This window comes from Triticum aestivum, chromosome 6B (assembly GCF_018294505.1).
Source record: "Triticum aestivum cultivar Chinese Spring chromosome 6B, IWGSC CS RefSeq v2.1, whole genome shotgun sequence".
NCBI lineage: Eukaryota > Viridiplantae > Streptophyta > Magnoliopsida > Poales > Poaceae > Triticum > Triticum aestivum.
The window spans coordinates 560,065,387-560,091,996 of NC_057810.1; the positions used below are offsets into that span (position 1 = coordinate 560,065,387).

Sequence of the window (26,610 nt, forward strand, 5' to 3'; positions counted from 1 at the left end):
GTTATAGTTTACATTGAATAGATTTATGCTTTATCCTCTAGAGTTTTTCTTATAGAAACCACAGAGAAACAGGATTGGGATGTTTGAATCCCATGTGAGCTCACGGAGGCAGAAGAAGCCCATCCATGGTTTCTACACTGAGGTTTTAGGCTTTGAAGGAAGGGAAAATTCGTTTCTGATCATGAGCACAGCTGAGCCCGTTATCTCATCCACATGCTGTTCTTGGGATCCTCGTGTTCACCCGTATTCTGGTCATTAGAATGCTGGGTATTGTAGATGTATTTCAAGATGGGACCGCCTCATTTATTATGCAACCCAGCAACCCTGTGGCACCGGTACAGGAGGAGGTCGGATGGATCAGCCATTTTTATGGGCCTACCTGAACCGTCCCGGCTTGACGTCTACTCTGCTGCCTCGGCCTCATAGGCCTGGTTGCCAGCAGCTTACGAATTTGAATACATTTGGCGCACACGAGCGATCCAGTGGTCGACAAAATGCAAGCACACATGTCATGGAGTAGTTGACTGTAGATGTACACTGCAACAACAAACTGGCACCCACAAACGAGTTTTAGTCATGCTCGGGGGCACGAGTTTTAGTCATGCTCGGGGGCATCATCCAAGCCAATTTCAGTGACGCACAGGGACATCACCCCGGCCAGTTTTCAGTCATGCTCGGTGACTAGAAAAACTATTTGTCATCCAGACATCAGTAGGTGCAAATTGGAAAAATCACATTTGTCTCAAATGACTTAAAAGGTACAGAAACCAAATATTATAACTCCACACATTTCAGCATAGTTAAAAATACAGCAGTTTACACTCGGGGAGGAACAAGCGTGGGGGTCCATGCATAAATCACACACTAGAAAATCCTCAAAACTTAAAATTTAGAGTTATCATACATGTTTCTCCAAGTTATTAAGAAGCATCAGCGAACAGCGGCCTGGTGCACGAAGTGCGACGGTGTCCGGCGATGCCACAGTTCTTGCAGGTTGTAGGTTTTGGCACCCCTGTCAGGGCAGGTAGTCTTCTCATGTCCTGGCAATTTGCAAATGCTGCAGAACTTTGTCCTTTTAATCAGTCCTTCATATGGTGCCTTCTTCCTACTGAAGCATGGTCGCCCGGCACCACATTTCTTGCTCGGAGCAGACAGTCCAGCAAGTGCATCCCAGTTACCAGAAAGATTTGTTCACGGCCTGGTCTGTTTTGAAGTGAGCAAGATGCCGGGGCAGGATATCCCTAGCATCTTTCGTCCATCTCTTGAGGATGTGCCGCTTTGGCATCTCCTTCACGCCAACATAGTCCATCACCTGAAACATTGGAAATCAAAATATGACTTTTCGCGGATAGCAGAGGAATGAGCAATATTGAGATAAAAAATACCTTCAAAGCATGGTAACAAAGCATCCCCATGAGGGTGAATTGCCCGCATTCACACTCGAACCACTCGCCATCGTCCGACATGGTCACCTCGTAATCAATCACGCTCCACTTCTGGTGTTTCTCGACATCGTTGTGTCTTGCAATGTACTTCTTCTCAATTTCCTCGACCTGGTAAGCCCGACCCTCAAAAAGGTTCTCATCAAATTGCTCAAACATTTTCCTGGTGTAAACCTTATTTGTATGTTGTTGAATGGCAATATTTGTTCTCATGACTGCTCCGCTCTGTATTTCTCACAAAGAGATTCATCATTAGAATTTTTCGACGACGTACACTTGCACAACAATTAGGAAGAGGGCACAAAAAAATCTAAAAGAAATTGCTTACAATCCGTATCCTCTTCTCCTGGTAGCTCTGATCCGACTCACGGTCGAATTGCAGCCCCATATTCTGTCGCACAAACACATGCATCGGGAGTGACCTCTTCGTGAAAGGCACATTCTGAGATGAACCGAAGAAGCTTCCTATTATGTTGTGCAGAAAGGTTCCGGAGTGGCCTCTTCGTGAAAGGCACATTCTGAGATGAACCGAAGAAGCTTCCTACTATGTTCTACACCGCTGTTGGTGCTCCGGCCACCGGAGCTTCAGCTCAATGGCTCATACGACGGGTACCCACACCGCCTCCGGCTCCTCGGCCGGCTCCGCGCTCTCCAACGGCGCTCCGATCTGGTTTGGCTCTCACTGTGTTCTCACCAATGACCTGCCACCATTCCGTCTCCCGCTCATCTTCGGGCCACGTGCATCCTCATCCTCCTCCCCGGCGCCGTCCTTCGCCCCGCCTCCGCCTCCATCTCCTGTCAACATTCCCTCCGCTGCATCAGGCTACACCCACTCGTCACCACATATCCCCCTCCTCGTCCCACCTAGTTGCCTTGTTCGGCAGGTTGACAACCTCGCCTACGTGCACCTTGCCACTCCACTGCACAACCCATTTAGGTTCATACGCCAAGCCATTGCTCACCACCGCAATAACCCTGCCTTCGGCCTCACATCCTCTACACATGGCGCCGGGCGTCTCTCCTTCCCTAACGCGGAGGAGCGCCTAGCGGTCACTGGCCATGGTCCTATCCACTTCCAGGGCAACACACTCTTCTTCGAACGGCCAGAACACGCCGACAACAGATCCACAACCATCTTCATTCACATGGCTGAGATCGAGGCTTTCGATTTCCCGGACGAGCTATGGCACCCTGAGGGTGTCGACTATTTCTTCTCCCATCTTGGCGACTTTGTCTCTGCCGACCAACACTGCTTTCAGGGTGACTACCCGAGCGTCCGTGCTCTGGTCATGGTTGCCCGTGATTTCGTCCTTCCCCCATGCCTAATGGTTAGGCTCCCCGACAATATTGTCAAGCTTGAGAGCCGTGCACTCTTCCGTCATGGTTCTCAGGCCTCACCCTTCTCCTCGGAGGATGATGACGATGGCTCCATCTCCTCAAACCCTCATCTCTCTCCCTCCACCATCTCACAGATCAAAAACATCGCTACGGCAATGTCACCATTTGCTTGCACACCGGAGTCACCCACGGGCCCTCCTCCATCTCCTGTGGACCGGCCTCTAGAAGGCATCCCGATCCTGGCTGTCATGGCCGATGGCATGCCCGTCGCCATGCTGGTTCGTGCCCCTTGGGCTCCCCCAGCTCGCTCTCCCTCTCCGGCTCGGGATCGGGCTCGCCTTCGCCCCTCTCGTTCTCTGCTAGCCTTACCAGCCCCACCACCTTCACCTCCGCTGCCTGCTGCACTATCTCCTTCGCCATCTCCACCTGCTCCCTCGGCCATTCTCTCGCCGCAGCCAACCCATGAATGCCTGGCTAGGCGTATCAGCAGGCGCGCTAAGATGGCGGCTGACTCTGGCATCAAGGCCAGGCGCAGCGCCAGGCTGGCTGAGATCGAGCCGCCTGTCTACTCCACCATGACCGCCAGGGCCATGCGCTCCAAGGCCAAGAAGCTCGACTTGGCTGCTGCGTCCAAGGATCTTTCTGATGCTCTGATCCATGCTCGTCTTTGCGACGAGTCTGGGTTTGTCGACGGAGCTTCTCGCGGTCTTGCCTCTCCTGAAGATCTGGCTGCTGTTGCTGCTGCCTGCGGTGCCTCGCAGGGAGCGGTTGCGGAGATTGCTTCCGCCTCTGGTGACATGGACTCGCCATGATCAGCTCTCCGTTCTGTGGCCACGTGTGTGGCGGCCAACTATGGCCATGTAACCGGGGTCTAGCTCCGCTATGTAGTTGCTATGGTAGAAAGACCGAACCTGTTAGTGTGCTCACGCCTACTTCTGTCAGCTTGTCGTTCTGTAACTTGACACGATATGGTTGTCGATCGTGTCAATACCCCTATGTATGGTGCTACCTCAAGTTTCATCTATGAAGAATGCTTCCTACTCAATTGTATCCTGGAATGTCCGTGGTTTAGGTGACAATGACAAGTGCGCGAACGTGTTCTCTGAAATAAACTGCTTGCGGCCGTCCATAGCCCTTCTTCAAGAAACCAAATTACAAAAACCAGACACAATCAAGCTTCGATCGATCTTGCCACATTTCCTAGACTCGAACAATCACCTGGACGCTTCTGGAACTGCGGGCGGAATTCTTTCGGCCACAAACTCCCGATGCTTCTCGCTCATCAATTGCCAACACAAACGCTTCACATCTACCTTAACTCTATCTTGTCTTGCATCGCCACACAACATCTTCGTTACAAACGTATATGCTCCATCGCAACGTGATCTAAAGACGAACTTCCTTGACGAACTAAAACTAATTGAACCACCAGCGCAATCACCTTGGCTCCTGATTGGAGACTTCAACATCACTAGATTCCCCCACGAACGTAACAACAGCAACTTTCGACGATCAGAGGCTGACGCTTTCAACGATGCAATCGACAAACTTGCCCTCTTAGAGCTTCCATTACTTGACAGAGAGTTCACCTGGTCAAATAAAAGACACTCCCCTACTCTAATCCGACTAGATAGGGTACTAATCAACTTAGCTTGGGATGCTATCTTCCCAAACTCTCACTTAACCTCTCTTACTAGGTTCATTTCTGATCACGTGCCACTACTAGTCACAATATCCACGTCCGTCCCATCTTCCCGCATTTTTCCATTTGAAAGATTCTGGGCCTCATTCCCAAAATGTGCAGATACCGTGCGTGAATGCTGGCAGCCCATCTCTGCTCATCTGAGGCCCCCCACAGACCATGCTGCCGCCCTTGCTGGGTGTATCAAATCTACACGATCGGCCCTAAAGTCTTGGGCCAAAACACTGAAGCCCATCTACCAACGAGAAACCAACTGCAAACTGGCTATCCAGGCCCTTGATTTAAACGAAGAAATCGCCCCACTTCTCCCGCTCGAACAAAAACTTCGGCTTACGCTCTCCAATCTGCTCCAACTAATTATCAAACAAAAGATCTCCTTCTGGAAACAAAGGGGGAAGGTACGTTTGGCCATCGACGGTGACGAGAACACTAGATTCTTCCATGCTTCGGCAACCCAGCGATCGAGAACAAATAAAATCCCCATGCTTATTCACAACAACACTGAAGTTTTCCTCCACGAACAAAAAGCTCACATTTTAAAAGAATTTTTCCAACAGTTGATTGGCACCACTAAACAGGCAACCTGGAACTTCAGTCTTCTGCAGCTATACCCCTCTCCCCTCCCTCAGCTTCGTGACCTAACACTACCCTTCTCCCACGAAGAAATCCATCAAGCTTTTCTCTCCATGAACACCAATGCCAGCCCAGGACCAGACGGCTTCGGGCCCATCTTCTTCAGGAAATTTTGGCACATCATCAAACCATCCATCCTACCTTTTTTGCTGCCTTCCAGGATCAAACATGCTCTCTCGAACGCTTCAACCGAGCCTACATGGTACTATTACCAAAAACACAGGCGCCAACTGCTCCTGATACATTTAGACCAATCTCTCTCCAAAACTGCACGCCAAAAGCAGTTGCCAAAATCCTCACAAACAGAGTTAAACCTCTCATACCGCTTCTCATTCACTACGATCAGATGGGCTTCCTCCATGGCCGTAACATTGCCGAAAACTTCATTTATGCTGCAGATATTCTCAGTACGTGCCACACTCGCAAAGCACAGATAATGGTTTTTAAGTTGGACTTCAGAAAGGCATTTGACTCCATAAGCTGGACCTCCCTCATTCAAATCCTAACAGTACGTGGCTTTCCCTCCATCTTCTGCGATTGGGTCCAAAATATCCTCTCCACTGGCAAAACGGTTGTTCTCTTGAATGGTGTTCCAGGGCCCTGGATTCAATGTGGATGTGGACTTAGACAAGGGGACCCATTCTCTCCGTATCTGTTCATCATTGTCGCGGATGTTCTCCAAAGATTAATTGCCAAAGCATTTCAACCTAACATACTCTGCCACCCTCTAAGACCTAATGAACCACCGGTGACACTGCAATACGCGGATGATACCCTCATAATCGCTGCTGCTAGTGATGCAGCAACCCTGATTCTCAAAAAAACACTTCATGACTTCGCTCTGGCAACGGGGTTGGTTATCAACTACCACAAAACTGCTGTTCTCACAATTGCTACGGACTCTGCTACTCAAAATAACATTGCTGCTACTATCGGTTGCTCAACATCCGATTTTCCGCTGATGTACCTAGGGCTTCCACTTTCCCCTTCAAAATTACCACTGACAGCTTTCGACCCCATCATAGATAACTTTCGGAAATTCCTATTTGGCTGGGTGGCGCGCCTTCTCTCAAGGGGGGCCAGGCTCACCCTCCTGACTGCTGTCCTCGACTCCTTAACGGTCTATTTCATGTCTGTTTTCAAGCTACCAAAATCCATCTTAGCAAAACTTGACGCTATTCGGAGAGCCTTCTTCTGGTCTAACGAGTCTACATGCACTGGAGCGAGCTGCCTTGTCGCGTGGAAAAATGTTTGCAAACCTAAAGATACTGGTGGTCTAGGCATTAAAAATCTTGAGATCCAAAACCGTTGCTTGCTTATGAAATTTTCTTCCAAAATTATGCAACACCCAAATGTTCCCTAGACCCAGTGGTTCAACCAACAGCACCCTCTCGGTATTGCTGCAAAAACTACACGACCTTCCTTTCTATGGAAGGTTATCAACAACAACTTGCCATTGCTCATTGAGCACTCCTTTGTCATCACATACAATGGCCTCTCCACCTTCTTCTGGCTAGATAAATGGCTGCTGCAATCACCACTTCAAAAAGTTTTTCCCAACCTCTACTCACACTCCATTGACGACAAGGTTTTAGTGGCTATTGTCTGGCAAACCAGCTTATTAGCGAACCTGCGGAATCGTCTATCTAATGCTGCTGCTCGCGAGCTGGATTGTGTGTTGTTGTTGTTGCCGGACTTCCAACAGGTCGACCAACCAGAGAACGGTCGCTCACCCACGGCCTGCCGTTCTCAGCAAAGAATGCCTACTCCTCTATTGTTGCTGAAGACTACATCGACCCATACCACGATCTTGTTTGGGCCTCTAAAGTCCCGATCAAGGTCAAGATCTTCGCCTGGCTACTCCTTCGCGATCGGATCAACACGAAGGTCAACTTATTTCGCAAGCATATTGCTCAATCAGCCGCATGCCCTCGCTGTCAAGATCCTCATGAAGATGCGCTACACCTCATCTCCAGCTGTTCTTATGCTTCACAAGTATGGTCCGCCCTGGGGCTGCATGCTCCAACCTCTCTTGACGACCTGCTACAACACCAAACACTTCAAGGCCTCAACCCCAACATATGGCCATCAGTCGCTCTCACTATACCTTGGAAAATTTAGGACTCAAGAAACACCCTAGTTTTCAGAAACGATGATCATTCTCACAGAACCACGCTACGCAACATTGTAACTGATTTCTCTCTCTGGGTTTTTCGGTTCAAAAAGAAGGAAGACAAATTATTCGCTAAGCAATGGCTTCACTTCTTATCCTCAGCTACATCCTAAAAGGCTGATGTTGTAACTTATCTCTGTTGTAATTCTCGAACTTCCTTTGAGTGGTAATATATTCAGGTGGGGAAGCTCTCCCCCCCGGTGACCGTTCAAAAAAAAAACTAGATCTTTTGTGTAGACATCTATGTGCTTGTGCGATGTACAGTGAACCTTTTCACCACAAGTCAGTGACAATGAATGGTTATGGCTGGCCCGGTGCTCAGCAATGAACCATCCATCGCAGGGCATTCGCACCGGCTGTTTTGCTGCTCAGGCTTCCCCTATAAAAAAGGAATCTACCAGTTGCAGTTAAGGCAGTCGCATAGCCAGTGATCAAGCGGATTAAAATAAAATGTAAGTGCTTGCGAGTGTTGTGTTATATGTACTGACCAAGCATCCACACAATTTCCTACATACACTTTGTCCGCTCGACATTCAGATGGCTCTTGCCATATCTTATACCAAATTTGAGCTCCCATAAATAATTAAAGGTTGTAGAAATCATACACTTCCCTGAGAGAGTCAAAACTCATTCCAATATCAGCGTACCTCCTGATTGTTTCTTCTAATGGAGTAACTCCCCCAGGGCATGGTTTTCTGTCAGCAGGTGCACGGCCAACTCGCAACATGCAAGAGAAAAATATCCCAAGTTTTGTAGATGATATCTCAATTTAGAGCAACACCTTTTTTTATCATGGTAAAACCTTATTTTACTGATCAGTGACACAACCCACCAGAGAACAGTCCATGCTTCTGCGACAAACGGATTAGCATTGCATTTTACAACTACTACCTCCGTACAAAGACGTCTTATATTTTGGTACAGAGGGCTTACATGGCAAGGCATCCAAATTGATATCATAATTTTCATATCACAATTCTAGCAGAGCACCGAATTCCTTGATTTTGTCTAATGGTTTTCTTTTTACCTTCAAAACAGACCAAGCTACCTGTGTCAAACGGTTTAGGATTTAAAATCGCACCAGGATTTCTCTATTAAGTGACTTAAATTAATATTTTGCCGACATTGGGTTTTAAGGGGCTACCAATCGACCCTAGTGAGCACAAATTCAGACATCTCCTAAAATGACAAAGGCATGTAAATTGCAGAGTCATCTCACCTCCTAGTCCACCTAGGGGCCTCTGGCTTCACTTTCCCGGTGGATTCCACGGGTTGTGTCAGAGACTCCTTCCTCTTGCCGCCTGTGTCATGTTGGCCAGCAGCGCCATCGAGGTGCCCCACCACAACAACACACGAAGAGTCACCGCCGGGCGTAGCTGGTGGCTAAACCCCCTTAGTACCAAAGGATCTGGCTGCTCAACGTCCACAATCACCTCTCTCGGTGGGAACCTGCATCGTGATTGGCAAACAAAGCCCGCCGTCAGCATCAGCAAAGGCCGTAAGCGTAGGGCGAGAAACAACATCAGAGTAGGCCCGAGCAAGTACCTGTCTAACGGATCCGGCAGGAGCTTCAGTCCGTTGTCAGCCATGGCAGGGACTGCTTGAAAGTTGCTCGCCACCGACATGGCTATCAGTGCGCCAGAGATATCGGGGGGAGGGGATATCAAGGGGCATATGGCTTGCGGGGAGGAAAGGCGAAATGAATCGAGTGGGTAAAGATAGTTCCAGTTGACCCACGCTAAATCGGGCGCAAAAGCAATTACTGCTCCATTGACGGAACCGTCTTCCAAGGAAATGACGTTTCATCCAACCTGATCCACCGGACAGTTTCCTGGTCTCTACTTATCCGACCATAGAGATTGTGCAGTGTCCGTTTTGTGAAAGGCACATTCTGGGTTGAACCGAAGAAGCTGCCAACTATGTTGTACACCTTGTTTAGGTTCACATTGTTCCCCTTAGTTGCTTCACCAAATCTTTCGTGTACACATCTATGTGCTTGTGCAATGGCCAATGAACTTTTTCGCCACAGGTCAGAGACAATGAATGTTTGTGGCTGGAGCGGTGCTCAGCAATGTACCATCCATTGTCTGCAGCTCTAAGCAATCTGATCATTGCAGGACACTCACACCGACAAGACCAACTATTCTGCTATTCAGGTTTCCCCTGCAAAATGATTTTTTTCCTGTGTCAGGTATATGAATCCAGTCCAAGCATTATGTAAAAAACTGCCAATTTTTTATATATGGTATTAAGTGCTAACTAACCATCCGCAAACGATCTCCTGCATACACTTTGTCCGCTCAACATTCAGAAGGCTCTTTCCATATCATATACCGAATCCAAGCTCCCAAGAATACAGACTATAGAAAATCATATGCTTCCCAAAGTGAGTCAAAACTCATCCTAATCTCTGGCTTCACCACATTCTCCAAGGGTTTATCATCATACCTCATGATTGTTTCTTCTAATGGAGTCGCTCTGCCTGGACAGGTGCCCTATCCGGAGGGGCGCGACCAACTCTTAACCTGAAATTAAATTCACATTCATTCAGATGATGCAATAATATTTTATTCAATAGCCTGGAGGGCATGTTCTTTCGAGTTTCATTACAATAGTTCACATGATATGCCCAGAAAACAGTATGCATGCCAATTCCATGCGAGGATGACATGATTTGACGCATAAACCATTTGGGAAGCTAAATTGCATGAATGAATGACTGCCACAGCCAGAGGATCAGCTACTTGGCAGTAGTACTAATGCACATTGGACATCCATCGACATAGGGAATAGGGAACAAAAAACAGAACCATTTATACAGAAAAGAAAAACACTCAATTATATGTATACCTTCAGGTCCACCCTGGTGCCTCTGAGTTCACCTTCCCGGTGGACTCGGCGGACTGACTTGGAGACTCCTTCCTCTTGCCGGCAGAATTGCTCTGCTCAGCAGTGCCCCTGAGTTGTCCAAGCACAACCGCGCACAATGATTCGGCGCGTCTCAATGCCGATGGCCCAACAACCATGGAAACGAATGGATCTGGCTGCTCAACATCTGCACTTATCTCTCTGTAGTGGAATCTGTGGCAAATTCAAGAAATTAAAGAGCGGTCACTGACCATTTTCTAAAATTCAAAATAACAGTTTCTGAGATAATGTGATCAATTTTCATACAACAGTGATACCGTGTTTTTTGTTGCATTTACATATGGATGGCATGCTATGCCCATAGAAGACTAAGGCCGCGTTCGGCTCCTCTCCGCTCCCTCGACTGCGCTCCCAGAGCGGACTGGTCTGTAGCTCATTTTCAGGGAGCGGCTAAAACCGAGCTCCGCAGCTCCGTGGAGTCAGCAATATTGGAGCGGGATGGAGGGATTCCGTACAGGGTCTAAGTATTCTAATTTCGGCATGGTTGGCATGGTCTAACCGGGAAGCATTATATATGCTAATTGCACGCATGGTTTATTACCCGAATTATAGGCTCAGTTTCAGAAAAAGAAAAAAAAATCATAGGATCAGCTTGTTGACAGTAGTACTCATGTCCACTAGACAGAGAATTAGGCAATAAAATAATCAGAACCATGGATCCAGAGGAAAAAACACTCATTGTTATGTATACCTTCTGCTCCAGCCTGGTGCATCTGGGTTCAAAATCCCGGTGGACTCGACGGACACAGACTGAGTTGCTGAGTGCTTCCGCATCCGTTATAGGCAAATTTACAAAAATATGAGGGCGCTCACTGAGCGATCGAACCAGAGACCTCCCAAATGCAGCTTGGTTCGTACTACCACCGCGCCAGCAAGCGGGAACTGATAACTTTCAACTCTTCAGTTCTTCGTTCCTTCCCTCCCGCTTTTTTCTTTTTCATTTTTCCGTTTTCCTTTTTTCCATTTTTCTTTTCTGATTTTTCTTTCTTCTTCTTCCTGGTTTATTCCCTCGTCGATTTTTTTCGTTTTTTCTCTTTTCTTAAATGCATGAACTTTTTCAAATCGATGGTGTCTTTTCTTTTCAAATTTGATGAACTTTTGTTTTAAAAATCAATGAATTTTTTCTATTTTTAGTTAACTATTTTAACAAATTATGATTTTTTTCAACTTTGATGAACTTTCTTCAAATCTGATGAACTTTTTTCAATTTGGTGTGCTTTTTTCAAATTCAAATAACTATTTTCAAATTCGATGAACTTTTCTCAAATCCGATGAACTTATTTTCAAATTTGGTGAACTTTTTCAAATTTGATGAAGAATTCAAATTCGATGAACTCTTTTTCAAATCCGGTGAACTTTTTTGAAAAGTTGATGAACTTTTTTAAATTCAATGAACTTTTTCCAAATTCAGTGAACTTTTTTTAAAAAATTCGATGAACTTTTTTCAAATTTGATGAAGAATATTCAAATTCGATGAACTCTTTTTCAAATCCGATGAACTTTTTGAAAAGTTGATGAAGTTTTTTAAATTCAATGAACTTTTTCCAAATTCAGTGAACTTTTTTTTAAATTCGATGAACTTTTTTCAAATTTGATGAAGTTCGATGAACTCTTTTTCAAATCTGATGAACTTTTTTTAAATTCGAGAACTTTTTCCAAAATCATTGAACTTCTTTGAAATCCGATGAACTTTTTTAAAATCTGTGAACTTTTTTCAGACTCATGGTCGTTTCATTGTTGTGAGCTTTTTTTAAAAAAATTGTCCACTTCTTTTTTTCATTTCATGAACTTTTGTTTTTGAATTCGTGAACTTATTTGAATACATGTACCTTTTTTACATTGGCCAACTTTTTTTTGCATGTTCATGAACTATCAAATTTGTTTTACATTTTTTCCATAAATTCACATTTTTCATTAATGTTCATTTTTACCATACGTTCACGTTTTTCCTCAATGTTTTCAAATAAACTAAAAAATCTAAGCGAGATATGTAGCACTGCGACGCTGGTTCTTAAATAAAATCACGCTGAAGTGAATCACTAGCAGCCAGTAAGTCTACTGGTTGGCTAAACGTGAAAACTACTGCGAGGTCGCGAGTTCGACTCACTGAGAGCCACCTTTTGAGATCTTTTGCGCATAATAATATATATTTTTCTTCGCGCGCGTTCATGGGCCGGCCCACCAAGAGCCGCCGCCGCAGGCGCCAGCTGCCTTCCGTTCAGCGCCGAGTAGGCGCTCCCGCCGAGTTCTCCCACCAGAACCGCGCACGACGAGTCGGCTCTTGCCGGTGCCGACGGCCCAACAGCCATCAAAACTAATGGATTTGGATGCCCATCACCGGCAATGACCTGTCTTAGTGGGAATCTAAGAAATCGAATACAAGTCAAACATATATTTGTGCTTGGGCGTGTCTGGATTGAATCGAACAGATTTATACAGTTCAGACATTACCGGATCTAGCAGAAATTCGAGTCAGTTGTGGCGTAGGCTTGCAAACTCCGCCATACCATTTGCCGCCGCCATGGTTTCGCTTTCCGCCATCAAGATAGGAAGGTTGGGGGGAAGGGGAGAAAGGCCATGTGTATGCAGTCACACTTCGTCGCCGCCGCAGGCGCCAGCTGCCTTCCGTTCAGCGCCGAGTAGGCGCTCCCGCCGAGTTCTCCCACCAGAACCGCGCACGACGAGTCGGCTCTTGCCGGTGCCGACGGCCCAACAGACATCAAAACTAATGGATTTGGATGCCCATCACCGGCAATGACCTGTCTTAGTGGGAATCTAAGAAATCGAATACAAGTCAAACATATTTTTGTGCTTGGGCGTGTCTGGATTGAATCGAACAGATTTATACAGTTCAGACATTACCGGATCTAGCAGAAATTCGAGCCAGTTGTGGCGTAGGCTTGCAAATTCCGCCATACCATTTGCCGCCGCCATGGTTTCGCTTTCCGCCATCAAGATAGGAAGGTTGGGGGGAAGGGGAGAAAGGCCCTGTGTATGCAGTCACACTTCGTCGCCGCCGCAGGCGCCAGCTGCCTTTCGTTCAGCGCCGAGTAGGCGCTCCCGCCGAGTTCTCCCACCAGAACCGCGCACGACGAGTCGGCTCTTGCCGGTGCCGACGGCCCAACAGCCATCAAAACTAATGGATTTGGATGCCCATCACCGGCAATGACCTGTCTTAGTGGGAATCTAAGAAATCGAATACCAGTCAAACATATATTTGTGCTTGGGCGTGTCTGGATTGAATCGAACAGATTTATACAGTTCAGACATTACCGGATCTAGCAGAAATTCGAGCCAGTTGTGGCGTAGGCTTGCAAATTCCGCCATACCATTTGCCGCCGCCATGGTTTCGCTTTCCGCCATCAAGATAGGAAGGTTGGGGGGAAGGGGAGAAAGGCCCTGTGTATGCAGTCACACTTCGTCGCCGCCGCAGGCGCCAGCTGCCTTTCGTTCAGCGCCGAGTAGGCGCTCCCGCCGAGTTCTCCCACCAGAACCGCGCACGACGAGTCGGCTCTTGCCAGTGCCGACGGCCCCAACAGCCATCAAAACTAATGGATTTGGATGCCCATCACCGGCAATGACCTGTCTTAGTGGGAATCTAAGAAATCGAATACAAGTCAAACATATATTTGTGCTTGGGCGTGTCTGGATTGAATCGAACAGATTTATACAGTTCAGACATTACCGGATCTAGCAGAAATTCGAGTCAGTTGTGGCGTAGGCTTGCAAACTCCGCCATACCATTTGCCGCCGCCATGGTTTCGCTTTCCGCCATCAAGATAGGAAGGTTGGGGGGAAGGGGAGAAAGGCCATGTGTATGCAGTCACACTTCGTCGCCGCCGCAGGCGCCAGCTGCCTTCCGTTCAGCGCCGAGTAGGCGCTCCCGCCGAGTTCTCCCACCAGAACCGCGCACGACGAGTCGGCTCTTGCCGGTGCCGACGGCCCAACAGCCATCAAAACTAATGGATTTGGATGCCCATCACCGGCAATGACCTGTCTTAGTGGGAATCTAAGAAATCGAATACCAGTCAAACATATATTTGTGCTTGGGCGTGTCTGGATTGAATCGAACAGATTTATACAGTTCAGACATTACCGGATCTAGCAGAAATTCGAGCCAGTTGTGGCGTAGGCTTGCAAATTCCGCCATACCATTTGCCGCCGCCATGGTTTCGCTTTCCGCCATCAAGATAGGAAGGTTGGGGGGAAGGGGAGAAAGGCCCTGTGTATGCAGTCACACTTCGTCGCCGCCGCAGGCGCCAGCTGCCTTTCGTTCAGCGCCGAGTAGGCGCTCCCGCCGAGTTCTCCCACCAGAACCGCGCACGACGAGTCGGCTCTTGCCGGTGCCGACGGCCCAACAGCCATCAAAACTAATGGATTTGGATGCCCATCACCGGCAATGACCTGTCTTAGTGGGAATCTAAGAAATCGAATACAAGTCAAACATATATTTGTGCTTGGGCGTGTCTGGATTGAATCGAACAGATTTATACAGTTCAGACATTACCGGATCTAGCAGAAATTCGAGCCAGTTGTGGCGTAGGCTTGCAAATTCCGCCATACCATTTGCCGCCGCCATGGTTTCGCTTTCCGCCATCAAGATAGGAAGGTTGGGGGGAAGGGGAGAAAGGCCCTGTCTATGCAGTCACACTTTGTCGCCGCCGCAGGCGCCAGCTGCCTTCCGTTCAGCGCCGAGTAGGCGCTCCCGCCGAGTTCTCCCACCAGAACCGCGCACGACGAGTCGGCTCTTGCCGGTGCCGACGGCCCAACAACCATCAAAACTAATGGATTTGGATGCCCATCACCGGCAATGACCTTTCTTAGTGGGAATCTAAGAAATCGAATACAAGTCAAACATATATTTGTGCTTGGGCGTGTCTGGATTGAATCGAACAGATTTATACAGTTCAGACATTACCGGATCTAGCAGAAATTCGAGTCAGTTGTGGCGTAGGCTTGCAAACTCCGCCATACCATTTGCCGCCGCCATGGTTTCGCTTTCCGCCATCAAGATAGGAAGGTTGGGGGGAAGGGGAGAAAGGCCATGTGTATGCAGTCACACTTCGTCGCCGCCGCAGGCGCCAGCTGCCTTCCGTTCAGCGCCGAGTAGGCGCTCCCGCCGAGTTCTCCCACCAGAACCGCGCACGACGAGTCGGCTCTTGCCGGTGCCGACGGCCCAACAGCCATCAAAACTAATGGATTTGGATGCCCATCACCGGCAATGACCTGTCTTAGTGGGAATCTAAGAAATCGAATACAAGTCAAACATATATTTGTGCTTGGGCGTGTCTGGATTGAATCGAACAGATTTATACAGTTCAGACATTACCGGATCTAGCAGAAATTCGAGCCAGTTGTGGCGTAGGCTTGCAAATTCCGCCATACCATTTGCCGCCGCCATGGTTTCGCTTTCCGCCATCAAGATAGGAAGGTTGGGGGGAAGGGGAGAAAGGCCCTGTGTATGCAGTCACACTTCGTCGCCGCCGCAGGCGCCAGCTGCCTTTCGTTCAGCGCCGAGTAGGCGCTCCCGCCGAGTTCTCCCACCAGAACCGCGCACGACGAGTCGGCTCTTGCCGGTGCCGACGGCCCAACAGCCATCAAAACTAATGGATTTGGATGCCCATCACCGGCAATGACCTGTCTTAGTGGCAATCTAAGAAATCGAATACCAGTCAAACATATATTTGTGCTTGGGCGTGTCTGGATTGAATCGAACAGATTTATACAGTTCAGACATTACCGGATCTAGCAGAAATTCGAGCCAGTTGTGGCGTAGGCTTGCAAATTCCGCCATACCATTTGCCGCCGCCATGGTTTCGCTTTCCGCCATCAAGATAGGAAGGTTGGGGGGAAGGGGAGAAAGGCCCTGTGTATGCAGTCACACTTCATCGCCGCCGCAGGCGCCAGCTGCCTTTCGTTCAGCGCCGAGTAGGCGCTCCCGCCGAGTTCTCCCACCAGAACCGCGCACGACGAGTCGGCTCTTGCCGGTGCCGACGGCCCAACAGCCATCAAAACTAATGGATTTGGATGCCCATCACCGGCAATGACCTGTCTTAGTGGGAATCTAAGAAATCGAATACAAGTCAAACATATATTTGTGCTTGGGCGTGTCTGGATTGAATCGAACAGATTTATACAGTTCAGACATTACCGGATCTAGCAGAAATTCGAGTCAGTTGTGGCGTAGGCTTGCAAACTCCGCCATACCATTTGCCGCCGCCATGGTTTCGCTTTCCGCCATCAAGATAGGAAGGTTGGGGGGAAGGGGAGAAAGGCCATGTGTATGCAGTCACACTTCGTCGCCGCCGCAGGCGCCAGCTGCCTTCCGTTCAGCGCCGAGTAGGCGCTCCCGCCGAGTTCTCCCACCAGAACCGCGCACGACGAGTCGGCTCTTGCCGGTGCCGACGGCCCAACAGCCATCAAAACTAATGGATTTGGATGCCCATCACCGGCAATGACCTGTCTTAGTGGGAATCTAAGAAATCGAATACCAGTCAAACATATATTTGTGCTTGGGCGTGTCTGGATTGAATCGAACAGATTTATACAGTTCAGTCATTACCGGATCTAGCAGAAATTCGAGCCAGTTGTGGCGTAGGCTTGCAAATTCCGCCATACCATTTGCCGCCGCCATGGTTTCGCTTTCCGCCATCAAGATAGGAAGGTTGGGGGGAAGGGGAGAAAGGCCCTGTGTATGCAGTCACACTTCGTCGCCGCCGCAGGCGCCAGCTGCCTTTCGTTCAGCGCCGAGTAGGCGCTCCCGCCGAGTTCTCCCACCAGAACCGCGCACGACGAGTCGGCTCTTGCCGGTGCCGACGGCCCAACAGCCATCAAAACTAATGGATTTGGATGCCCATCACCGGCAATGACCTGTCTTAGCGGGAATCTAAGAAATTGAATACCAGTCAAACATATATTTGTGCTTGGGCGTGTCTGGATCGAATCGAACAGATTTATACAGTTCAGACATTACCGGATCTAGCAAAAATTCGAGCCAGTTGTGGCGTAGGCTTGCAAACTCCGCCATACCATTTGCCGCCGCCATGGTTTCGCCTTCCGCCATCAAGATAGGAAGGTTGGGGGGAAGGGGAGAAAGGCCCTGTGTATGCAGTCACACTTCGTCCACCGGTCAACATTTACTAATCGTTGACGGCGCTGTGTACAGGTCACGAGACGGCGAGCATACGATTCTGATCCACGCACTACTTTTCATGACGGAGGCGAGCCACGGCTCGGCTCGTCACCGTCGCCCGCGGGCTTCCGTACGCCACTGTTCGCCTGTGTATTACGTCAGACAATCTATTTTCTTACTCCCGTATTATGCCGAACGGTCCCACTGGATCAAATCCCTAGACATGTACGTACAACCAGGATAACATGTTCAGATGCCACCGCTCTCAGTAACGCCGCTCTCCATGTGGCACACTATCTCTATAGCGTTAGTGTACCTTTGAAGTAGATTCCTAATATATAACTCACATACATACATGTCCACATCCGGAAAACGCGGTTATCATAGGTAGTGAGCAAAGTATATGAACCTAGGGATACATCTGGTGTTTTCAATAGGATTAGGAATATATACGATTCAAAATTAACCCTAATTGGGGCAGTTTCAACTTGTATAGTGTGTCAAGAGGATTCTAGTCATAGTGATTGAAGACGATATCCATGAAAATGCTACACCCAATTGCACAAGTGATATGGGTTGTTCATGGGAGGAAAGACAGAGAGGAGGATGAAGGACACACACGATATACACTGAGTCGTGCTTGGTCATAAAAGAAATGTTGACCAATTTGCCTATGTGTTTTATGTTGTTTCATAGCAATGGCGAGCACTCGGCTAGTCTAGGTAAAATAGGACCAAGGAGCATAGACTGGCAGGATGCATATTGATGCGGATCTTACGGCAGGTGGACCGTGGATGTACAACCCAAGCAAACACACAAGCAGTTTGTTGGAGATTTGATATTCAATGCGCCTTTTCCACTGTGCAGGCCAACACTCCCATTTTTGAAGTATCTCCTAGTAACACAAGAATATTTGCATTTGTGCCCCTGGCTCTACAAAGCTCGGTGATTTTTGGATCCACGTTTGTATGGTGCTTTTTGGGTTTGTTCTTTACCTGCCTTGGTGTCCATATCACATTAGTAGGTTCACGTGAAAAGGGCCTCAATGGCCACTTGTTTGCCTCTTGAACCGTTTATTGCAATGGCGTCTTGGGTCTCGCAGTTTCTACCTTTTGAATGATAATTGGTGAAGAATAGTCAGATAAACCGTTTGACCATTTTTGACATACTCACTATGTGCGTACGGTTTATACGTTTTTTCGGTTTGTATGGTATTAATATATTGGTGAATACGGTGTGAAATTTAGATACGGCTCGGTCTCCGTATATACCAAGTTATTTCGGTATGGTTTCGGTACATATCTTAAAAACCAAAGTTGACGCGAATTTGAAAATGATATATAATAGTTTGCAAATTTATGACTCAAAACACATATCTTTTTATACAAAGAGCATATAACTATATGCGAGTGCATATGCATGCATGGATTCGATGGTTATGGACGTGCTTAGTATTCTTGTGAAGAGAAGTATGACTGTTACAATAAAAGTGGATGCGCTTAATAGGAAATCTAGCTTATGTAAAAAAATGACTACTTGTATGGTTGTTCTCCCCAAGATATATACATATATTTTTACTTCGGTTTATTCGGCAAACCATTCGGTTTTTCGGTATATACCATAAAAAATAGAATTCAAAACGGTATGAAAAGTTCATACCATACCGAGACCATAAAAACCATAAAATTGGTTCGGTTTGGTTTATTTTCGGTATGGTTTTTCGGTTCGGTTTTAAAATGCACAGATGAGACAATACGACACATTAATATTGAGAACACATTACCGGGGTGATGACAGGGACAATAGGGCAACATGGCGCACGAGATAGAGGTGGCAAGATTGGGGTATGAGGAAGGGCGAGAAAGGGTGGCTCAACCGTGGTCTAACTTGTCCGATGATATGAGACATGGACACATGCGAAAATGGGTTGTATAAGCTGATGACCCCATGTGAAAGTCGATGGCATTGGTTAGGGCACAACCAGGTGGATTTGATAGGAGTGGTGGTGGAGGCTTGCGGTCTCAAATTATCGGATGATACTGTGAAGATTATTCTGGACAATCATTTTCAACAAGTCACACAAATGTCAAGAGTGGGCATGTATACATGTGAGAATGGGGTGGTATGACGCAATGCTCATCTGAAAATCAACGGCCTTATATGAGCGAGAGAGCCAAAGAGGGCCCCTCTTTGGAAAGAACTATTAGGTTAAAAATAAGCGAGCAACAAAGAGGGCCCCTTAGAAGAACTATTAGGTTAAAAATAAGCGAGCAGCTCTATAGATAGGTTACAAGTAGGATAATTTTGTACTCCCTCAGTCCAATATTATGGGACAGAGGGAGTACCATTTTACCAAAAGCAAAAACTTCAGCCCAAGGTTATTCTTTTAGAATGTGCATTTCCCTCTTCTATAGAAATAAAATATGAGTAATTCATTATGAAAGATTTCTAATTTCCTCAACCTCTCAACATTAGACTTGATTCTTATTTAACGCTTTTGGTTGCTACAAAGTGCACCTAACATGTGAAATGTGCTCTACCTGGAACACCATCGTCGAGTTGAAAGTACCGGATATTCATAAAGACTTTCTTGAGACAGCAACCAAGAAGATTAATGAACAGTGCTACTCAACTCGAAAAATGAGGGAATCGTCGTATACATATAAACTTGGATTCAAAACCGAACTCTGCCCAGTAACGGTTTTATAGAAGATAGAGAAAAGAAAATACAGAACGTAAAGAAACTAATCCTTCACTTAACCTATTTCCAGCTTTGTGTTGTTTCTCTCTCAGAAGAAAAAAAAGGAAAAGAAATCTGTCACTAAATATTAAAATCCAGGAATGAACCAACTAATTTATGTGTACCACTATAAACAACCACAAGAGAAAAGATTGCAGCGCCGGCTATGGGTTGCAGTTGCTTATGTCAGTTTGGCAAACCAAATCCTACTTCTGCAACATTTTTTCTTCTAAAACCTGCACATGAAACAGAAAGCCTGTCATCAGATCAGTACTGAGTTTCGGCGTTGAAGAAAGGAACAAGCTGGCTTAGCCAAACACAGACCTATAAATATGCATGAAAACCACTGGTACAGTAGTCGAAGAAAACTGAAGTGAACAGGATGCGCATCTACATGTCCGGATGCCCAAATGGCGCACGCACAAATAGCTGGCCATGAAGCGTGACAACTGCTGATGTTTGATGCGGATCAATCCTTAACGGCAAGTTGATCACCTGAGACAGAACAATCAGTTCATGTTAAGTTGAGGAAGTACCCAATCATTTATGTGTTTAAATGTTTATAAACAATCACCTTCTTGAATGCAGTGATGCCCCAAGGGTTATCAGGCTGGTCAGGGTCCCCAGTTATAACCAGACGTCCAGCAGGATCAGACTGAACATGCACCTGCTCCAGTTGGTACAAGAATTAATATTTTATCCCTGGCGCAGACTCAATTTCGTGTGACAAGCTCTTTTTGTTTATGTTGCACAGATTTTATTTTATTTTTGGATCAATGATTAAGTGTGGCAGCTGAGATGCAATCTCACCTCTTCCCTTAGAAGCCCAGGAACTAGCGCATATATCTCAAAGCATTCTTTCTGCATGAAAGCAGTAACAAAATGTAGCAGTTTCAGCTCAAATCCAAATGGAATTTCACAATGAGAAACGACTCTTAAGAAATTGTTTAATATTTCAGACTATCAAGACACTTCATGTAATATTCGTGCACCACCTTAAAACAAAATAATTATGTTGACACTTACAGTTTGACGAACATTAATCTTCACCCAATCGGCAGGTTCTCCAACATCAATGACCATAGAATCTTCCCTGAAATTGGGCAGTACGTTACATATAATAACATGCATTATAGACATAACATCCAAATCCATGGATTCTTCTGACAAGTTCAATCCTACTATAAGGTCCTATAATTTTTTGGGATTTTCCTTATTAAATTGAGGAGTGACATTTCAGGGGTCAAGTTGTCTATTGCATGCCATGCCATATTCGGAGAGCATGCCTGTTAATTCCCATTGGTTTCAGCACAAACAAAATTTGAATGTTTAAACTCTTATTTTATTAGGTCCATTCAGCAGGTAAGATTCTTGATCTCTTGAACATAGGCAACAGCAGATGCAAGATAGAGAGCACATAAGCAAATGCAACTTCTTCACAGTAAAAAAATTCTGCTTGCACTTTAAAACGAACCATGTATGTGTAAGTGAAACTTAAATAACTGCTATTAAAGGTTACTTAATGTTTTCAATCTGCTAAATTCTTGAGATTGTAAGTTTGTCTTAACAGCTGAAGTAAACATAGCCAACTGAGATTGATGGGAGGTCTTAACTGTGACTTGTTCACTTTTGTACGTGAGACCTTGAAAGCACGCTCTGGACTAGATGCTTTCTTCCTCTTGAGTACCCCTGAAATGCCAGAAAGATATAAGAGAAGAAAGCATCACATGCTAACGCAAAAATACTTGTGAAGCATACCAAAGCCTTTCAGATTCTTATCACGACTTGAAAGGGGTATTGAGTCTTTGTCCTGTAGAAAAGTGAATATATTTGCATGAAAAGATCAAAATTGTAGGAAAATCAAAGTATGTGCAAGTAAATGTCAAGATATTATTTACCTTAAAAATGTGATCTCCATACATGTCATTGGCAAGGAGACGGTGCGCATGCCAACCCTGCATAGCACGTGCTGCAGCATCCCTTCTAATTCTTGCAGAAGATGATGCATTTACACCCTGCGAAACAGGAAACAAAATCATCAAGCTTACTAATGTTAGCAGGTGACAGCAAAACATTTTCGGCAATGTCAGATATCTTAAAGGCAGTCATTGAAATAGTTCCTATCTTAACATAAAACTGTGTTAATTCCGACTGTGAAATATATGTACACCAATCCAGCTCTGAGCCCGATAAATCTTTTAACCATTTATGGAAAGCAAGAATTCCTTTGAAAATCAGAATTTGGTTGTCGTTTACTTGGCATAGGTCACTAATGACACATTGAAAAAAGGGATGGGAAGGGGATGAAATCTGTCGTTTCTGCTCACACACTGAGAACATATACCATATTTTCTGTGATTGTGTAGCTGCTAAGTTTGTTTCGAGTTCTGTTAGCCTCACTCTGGAAGCAACACATCATCCTAGTTGTTTTACACTATTTTTGGCGGGCACCTTCATATATACCAGGCATATGTAGTTTGCAAGTGGTGGGATTGACTGCCCTGTGCTAGGCCTGCTGGAAGTTGAGAGAGGAGCTGGTTTTGATAACAAGCTGATTAAAACTCGTGCTGAGTTAATCTGTTATGCTTGCACCTTTATGAAATATTGGGCAGGGCTCCACTCAAGCCAAAGATCAATTGGTTCCTAAGCTTAATGAATGGCTGGTAATGAGGTGGAGAAAATGATGTTACAAGAAGATGTAAGGTGATGATGAGAAGAGAGGTCCTCAACACTGAACTTGCGACCACTTCATGGTTGATATTGTTCGGATTTTTACCTGTGTGCTGCTCCCTTTGCGAGTGTGGCTGTGCACCTTTACAGTTGCGCTGTGCTTGTGCACTTTTGATACCTTTTAAGTCTAAATAGATAGCAATTGCCTCTGTACGGTGGTTAGTGTTAGGTGATACCGTGCAAGCACTCAAGAGTTTTGTTATTTCCTTTTTGGTATGGTATGCACTGAACTTGACATGTTCCATTATTCCTTGGAATAGTAGAAGCAGGCATAACATTGTGTCATGTGGAAAACAGTTCAACAGGACAAGAAATCAGTGGTGACAGAACAAGAAGTCAGTATTTTTTTTAATACAAATCTTAACATTTCCTTGATTTTCAGTTAGATTGAAATATGAATTTGAAATCCTTAATATTTTAGACAGGGGTATGTCAACCCATCAAACTTTCATATGTGCACCAAACTAGAAAGTGAACTGCAAAAATTCATATATAGTTAAAACTCTACTTCCCAAGATAAATACCTCACGGTTTGTACCACCAGGTTGTGGTATAGCAGGTATTGATATTTTAAGCTGGCCAGTTCGTACTTTGTGTTTTTCATATTCAAGAAGTGCCTGAGTTGATAAGAAACAACAGTTAACAACAAATGAAGCAAATGCATAAACATAACATGGAAATACATAAGCTTAGAATAGTGTTTTTCTTTCTTTTATTCCATCCGAAAACTGACAAGGCGGCATCTCACAACAACAACAAAGCCTTTCAGTCCCAAACAAGTTGGGGTAGGCAAGAGTTGAAACCCACAACATATCGAAACCAAGTCATAGTTCTGGCACATGGATGGCTAACTTCCACGGACCCCTGTCTATGGCTAAACCTTTGGTGATAGTCCAGTCCTTTAGGTCTCTCTTTACGGACTCCTCCCATGTCAAGTTTGGTCTACCCCGACCTCTCTTGACATTATCGGCACGCCTTAACCGTCCTCTACGCATGGGCGCTTCCTGGAGGCCTGCGCTGAACATGCCCAAACCATCGCAAACGATGTTGGACAAGCTTCTCTTCAATCAGCGCCACCCCAACTCTCTCACGTATATCACGAGATGGCATCTCGCGAAATAAGGAAAATGAAGGATCTTAAGTCTTACATAAATACTCCCTCAGTCACATATTAATTGACGCTCAAGCGGATGTATCTATACGTACTTCAGTGCTAGATACATCTGTTTGAGCGTCAATTAATATGGGACAGAGGAAGTAGCATCTACTCCCTCCCATCTGATCAGCTAGTCCCATCTCCAAAATCGCAGCAACCAAGATGAAGCTAATTAAGTGGTTCTACGTCCTTTCCGGTTTAAACGGCTCACGTGTATCCCTAGATTGACAATTTGATCAACGTAACACGAGTTATATATCACAAAAGAATAACCATTAGAAACTTCAAATGTTGTATTTTCTAATGGCATACCGTTTATGACGTACAATTTGTACTGCATTTATCAAATTGTCGATATAGGGTACACCTTGGCCTTTTAAACCAGAAGGGAGGAAGTAGACAACATACCAATGCTACATGCATATCCACCTCTCTCCTTCATGCATTAGTTGATTCCACATCAAGAAACAAAATTTGACAGAATTTAATGTAGCCATAGCAAAAATTTACCTATTCCTAAAGCAATGAGCCTTACAAAACGGAAAATCAATCTTTTTTAGATGAGACTAACAAACCAGAAGGGAGGGAGTATCAAATATGGAAGTAAAGTACAACAGTTTCTATGAAATGAAAAAGAAGCAAGTATTATAGTTATATCTGTTTGGTTCCTAAACCATTAAGAACACTAACTATTGCAGTGGATCCATTTCAGCTCCATATTTCTATTTGTAATAACCATCCTAGTAGGTTTTAATGGTATATAGCTTTTCGTTCAGCAAGTAAATTTACAGTAAAGCTCCATATGCCATAATATTGTTTCAAGAGAAACTGCTTCCCAGCTACCATAGTGGGGATGAGATGCGCTTGTGAGACAAGTACAACATGTAACCAAATTCTGCGAGCAATCTATCACCTTCTCGTAGAAAATCCGAAATGACCAAGACACCGTAGTGCAAGTCCTACAAAAGAACACAATAACAACAATAAGCTGACACAAAATTTAAATCTTTCACTGCAAACTCGTTTAACATGTACCGCTGGAAAAAAAAAAAGCTTACTTTGGTGGCCTGAAAGTCTCTCCAACTTGACGCCATAGTTTACAAACTGTTACCTGAATAATCAAAATAAACGTCGTGAATAACTATCAATGTTCAACGGAAAGATACTGCAGTATTTACAATAGAAGATGAGCAGTGGATTCTGCACAAAAGCACAGTATCCTTAAATTTGTTATCATCGGTGAGCTACTTGCTAGTTATTGCATTCATTGGTGGAACATGTGGAGGAACTTCAACGCTTTCACGGTACTAAAAAATCACGCTGTAGTATCGGGATTCGGGAGCATGTCCAGTCTGTTCCTGTTCAGTTGTGCGACGAAAAGGAAATCATTGATACCTGCTCATGGCCTCCCAGGTGAGCGACCTGCCTCCACAACCTGGAACAGAACAGCGTAAGGCACTTCGTTAAGTTCATTTAGACGAGAAAATGTGGTTCGAGTAGCTCGGAGAAACGAGAGGGATGCGCACTTGAGGCAGTTGAGGCCCTTGCCGTAAAACTTGGGCGGCTTGAACTCGAGGCTGTGCTCCCTGTGGAAGCGCTCCAGCTCAGACATGAACGCCGCCTGCTCCTCCTCCGTCCCGGAGTCGTGACCCTCGAGAAAAGGGTCGGGCTCCACCGGCTGCTGGCTGGCGCACTGCGCCAACCCGGCCGACCCGTCGCCCTCCGCCTTCACCTCCGCCCTCGGCGACGCATCAGGGGTGGAGTCGTCGTCCTCGTCCTCGTCATCCTCCTCGTCGTCATCATCTTCGTCGTCGTCCTCGTCCTCGCCGTCCCCCTCATCGCCGTCGTGGCTCATGGCGTCCTCGCCGTTGGTCTCCACCCTCACGCCCACGGCCTCCTCCCCGGCGTCGGGCGGCGCGGTCTCCCCGCGGTCCCCCGCATTGGGCAGCCCCGCCCGATCCGGGGAGCGCTCGCCGTCGCCGTCGCTGTTCGTTTCGGGGGACGGGGGCGCGTCCTGGAACTCGTCGGCCACGGGCGGCTCCTCCTCCTTCGCGGCCCGCGGGTCGGGGTGGCGCGGCTCGTCGTCGCCGTCGGCGCGCGGGAGGTCGCGGTCGGAATCGGCGCCGTCGCTCATCGCGGCACGGGGGAGGAGGAGTGCGAATGGGCGGCTGCTATTTTCGCGGTTTGCACCGAGGGGGGGAGAGGAGCGGAGAGAGGGAGGGAGGGAGGGAGGGGGAGGGGGGTAGAGAGGTGGCGACTCGCACGGGAAGGCAAGGGACGGAGAAGAGAGAAGAGAAGGATGGATCTCCACGGCTTGCGATGGATGGAGGGACGGACGGGAGCCAGATTCCTCTCTCTCGCGGCCCGTCGGAACCCGTAGGCCGATCCACCCTGTCAGTGATTCCTCCTGGGCTAGGCCCATTACTGTTTTGGAAGTCACTAGTAGGTATTGTAAAGGACCCTCCTAAGTTCGGACGTTCGGATTCTAAGAGCATCTCCAACAGCCGCGCTAAAGCGCCGCGCGCAAAAAACCTATTTAGCGCGCGCGCTGCGGCTGATTTTGCGCGCCCGCCTGCGCTGGCTCCAGCAGCCGCGCCATAATGCAGCGCGCGCGCGCCGCTCCAGCAGAGCGCAAA

The 26,610-nt window shown here is 46.6% G+C and overlaps 1 protein-coding gene across 1 annotated transcript; it reads right to left on the reverse strand.

Annotated features, from left to right (window-relative positions):
- Positions 1–19,989: 19,989 nt before the first annotated feature.
- On the reverse strand, positions 19,990–26,226 carry LOC123137996 (AT-rich interactive domain-containing protein 5). Its single transcript, XM_044557887.1, has 13 exons — positions 25,501–26,226; positions 25,370–25,409; positions 25,033–25,085; positions 24,888–24,933; positions 23,343–23,435; positions 21,987–22,103; positions 21,847–21,898; positions 21,702–21,777; positions 21,115–21,181; positions 20,899–20,949; positions 20,663–20,755; positions 20,413–20,583; positions 19,990–20,324 (listed from the first exon to the last, which is right to left on the reverse strand). The coding sequence occupies exons 1-12, from the start codon at positions 26,106–26,108 to the stop codon at positions 20,479–20,481; spliced, it is 1,401 nt and encodes a 466-aa protein (XP_044413822.1). The 5' UTR covers positions 26,109–26,226; the 3' UTR covers positions 19,990–20,324; positions 20,413–20,478.
- Between the last annotated feature and the right edge of the window lie 384 nt (positions 26,227–26,610).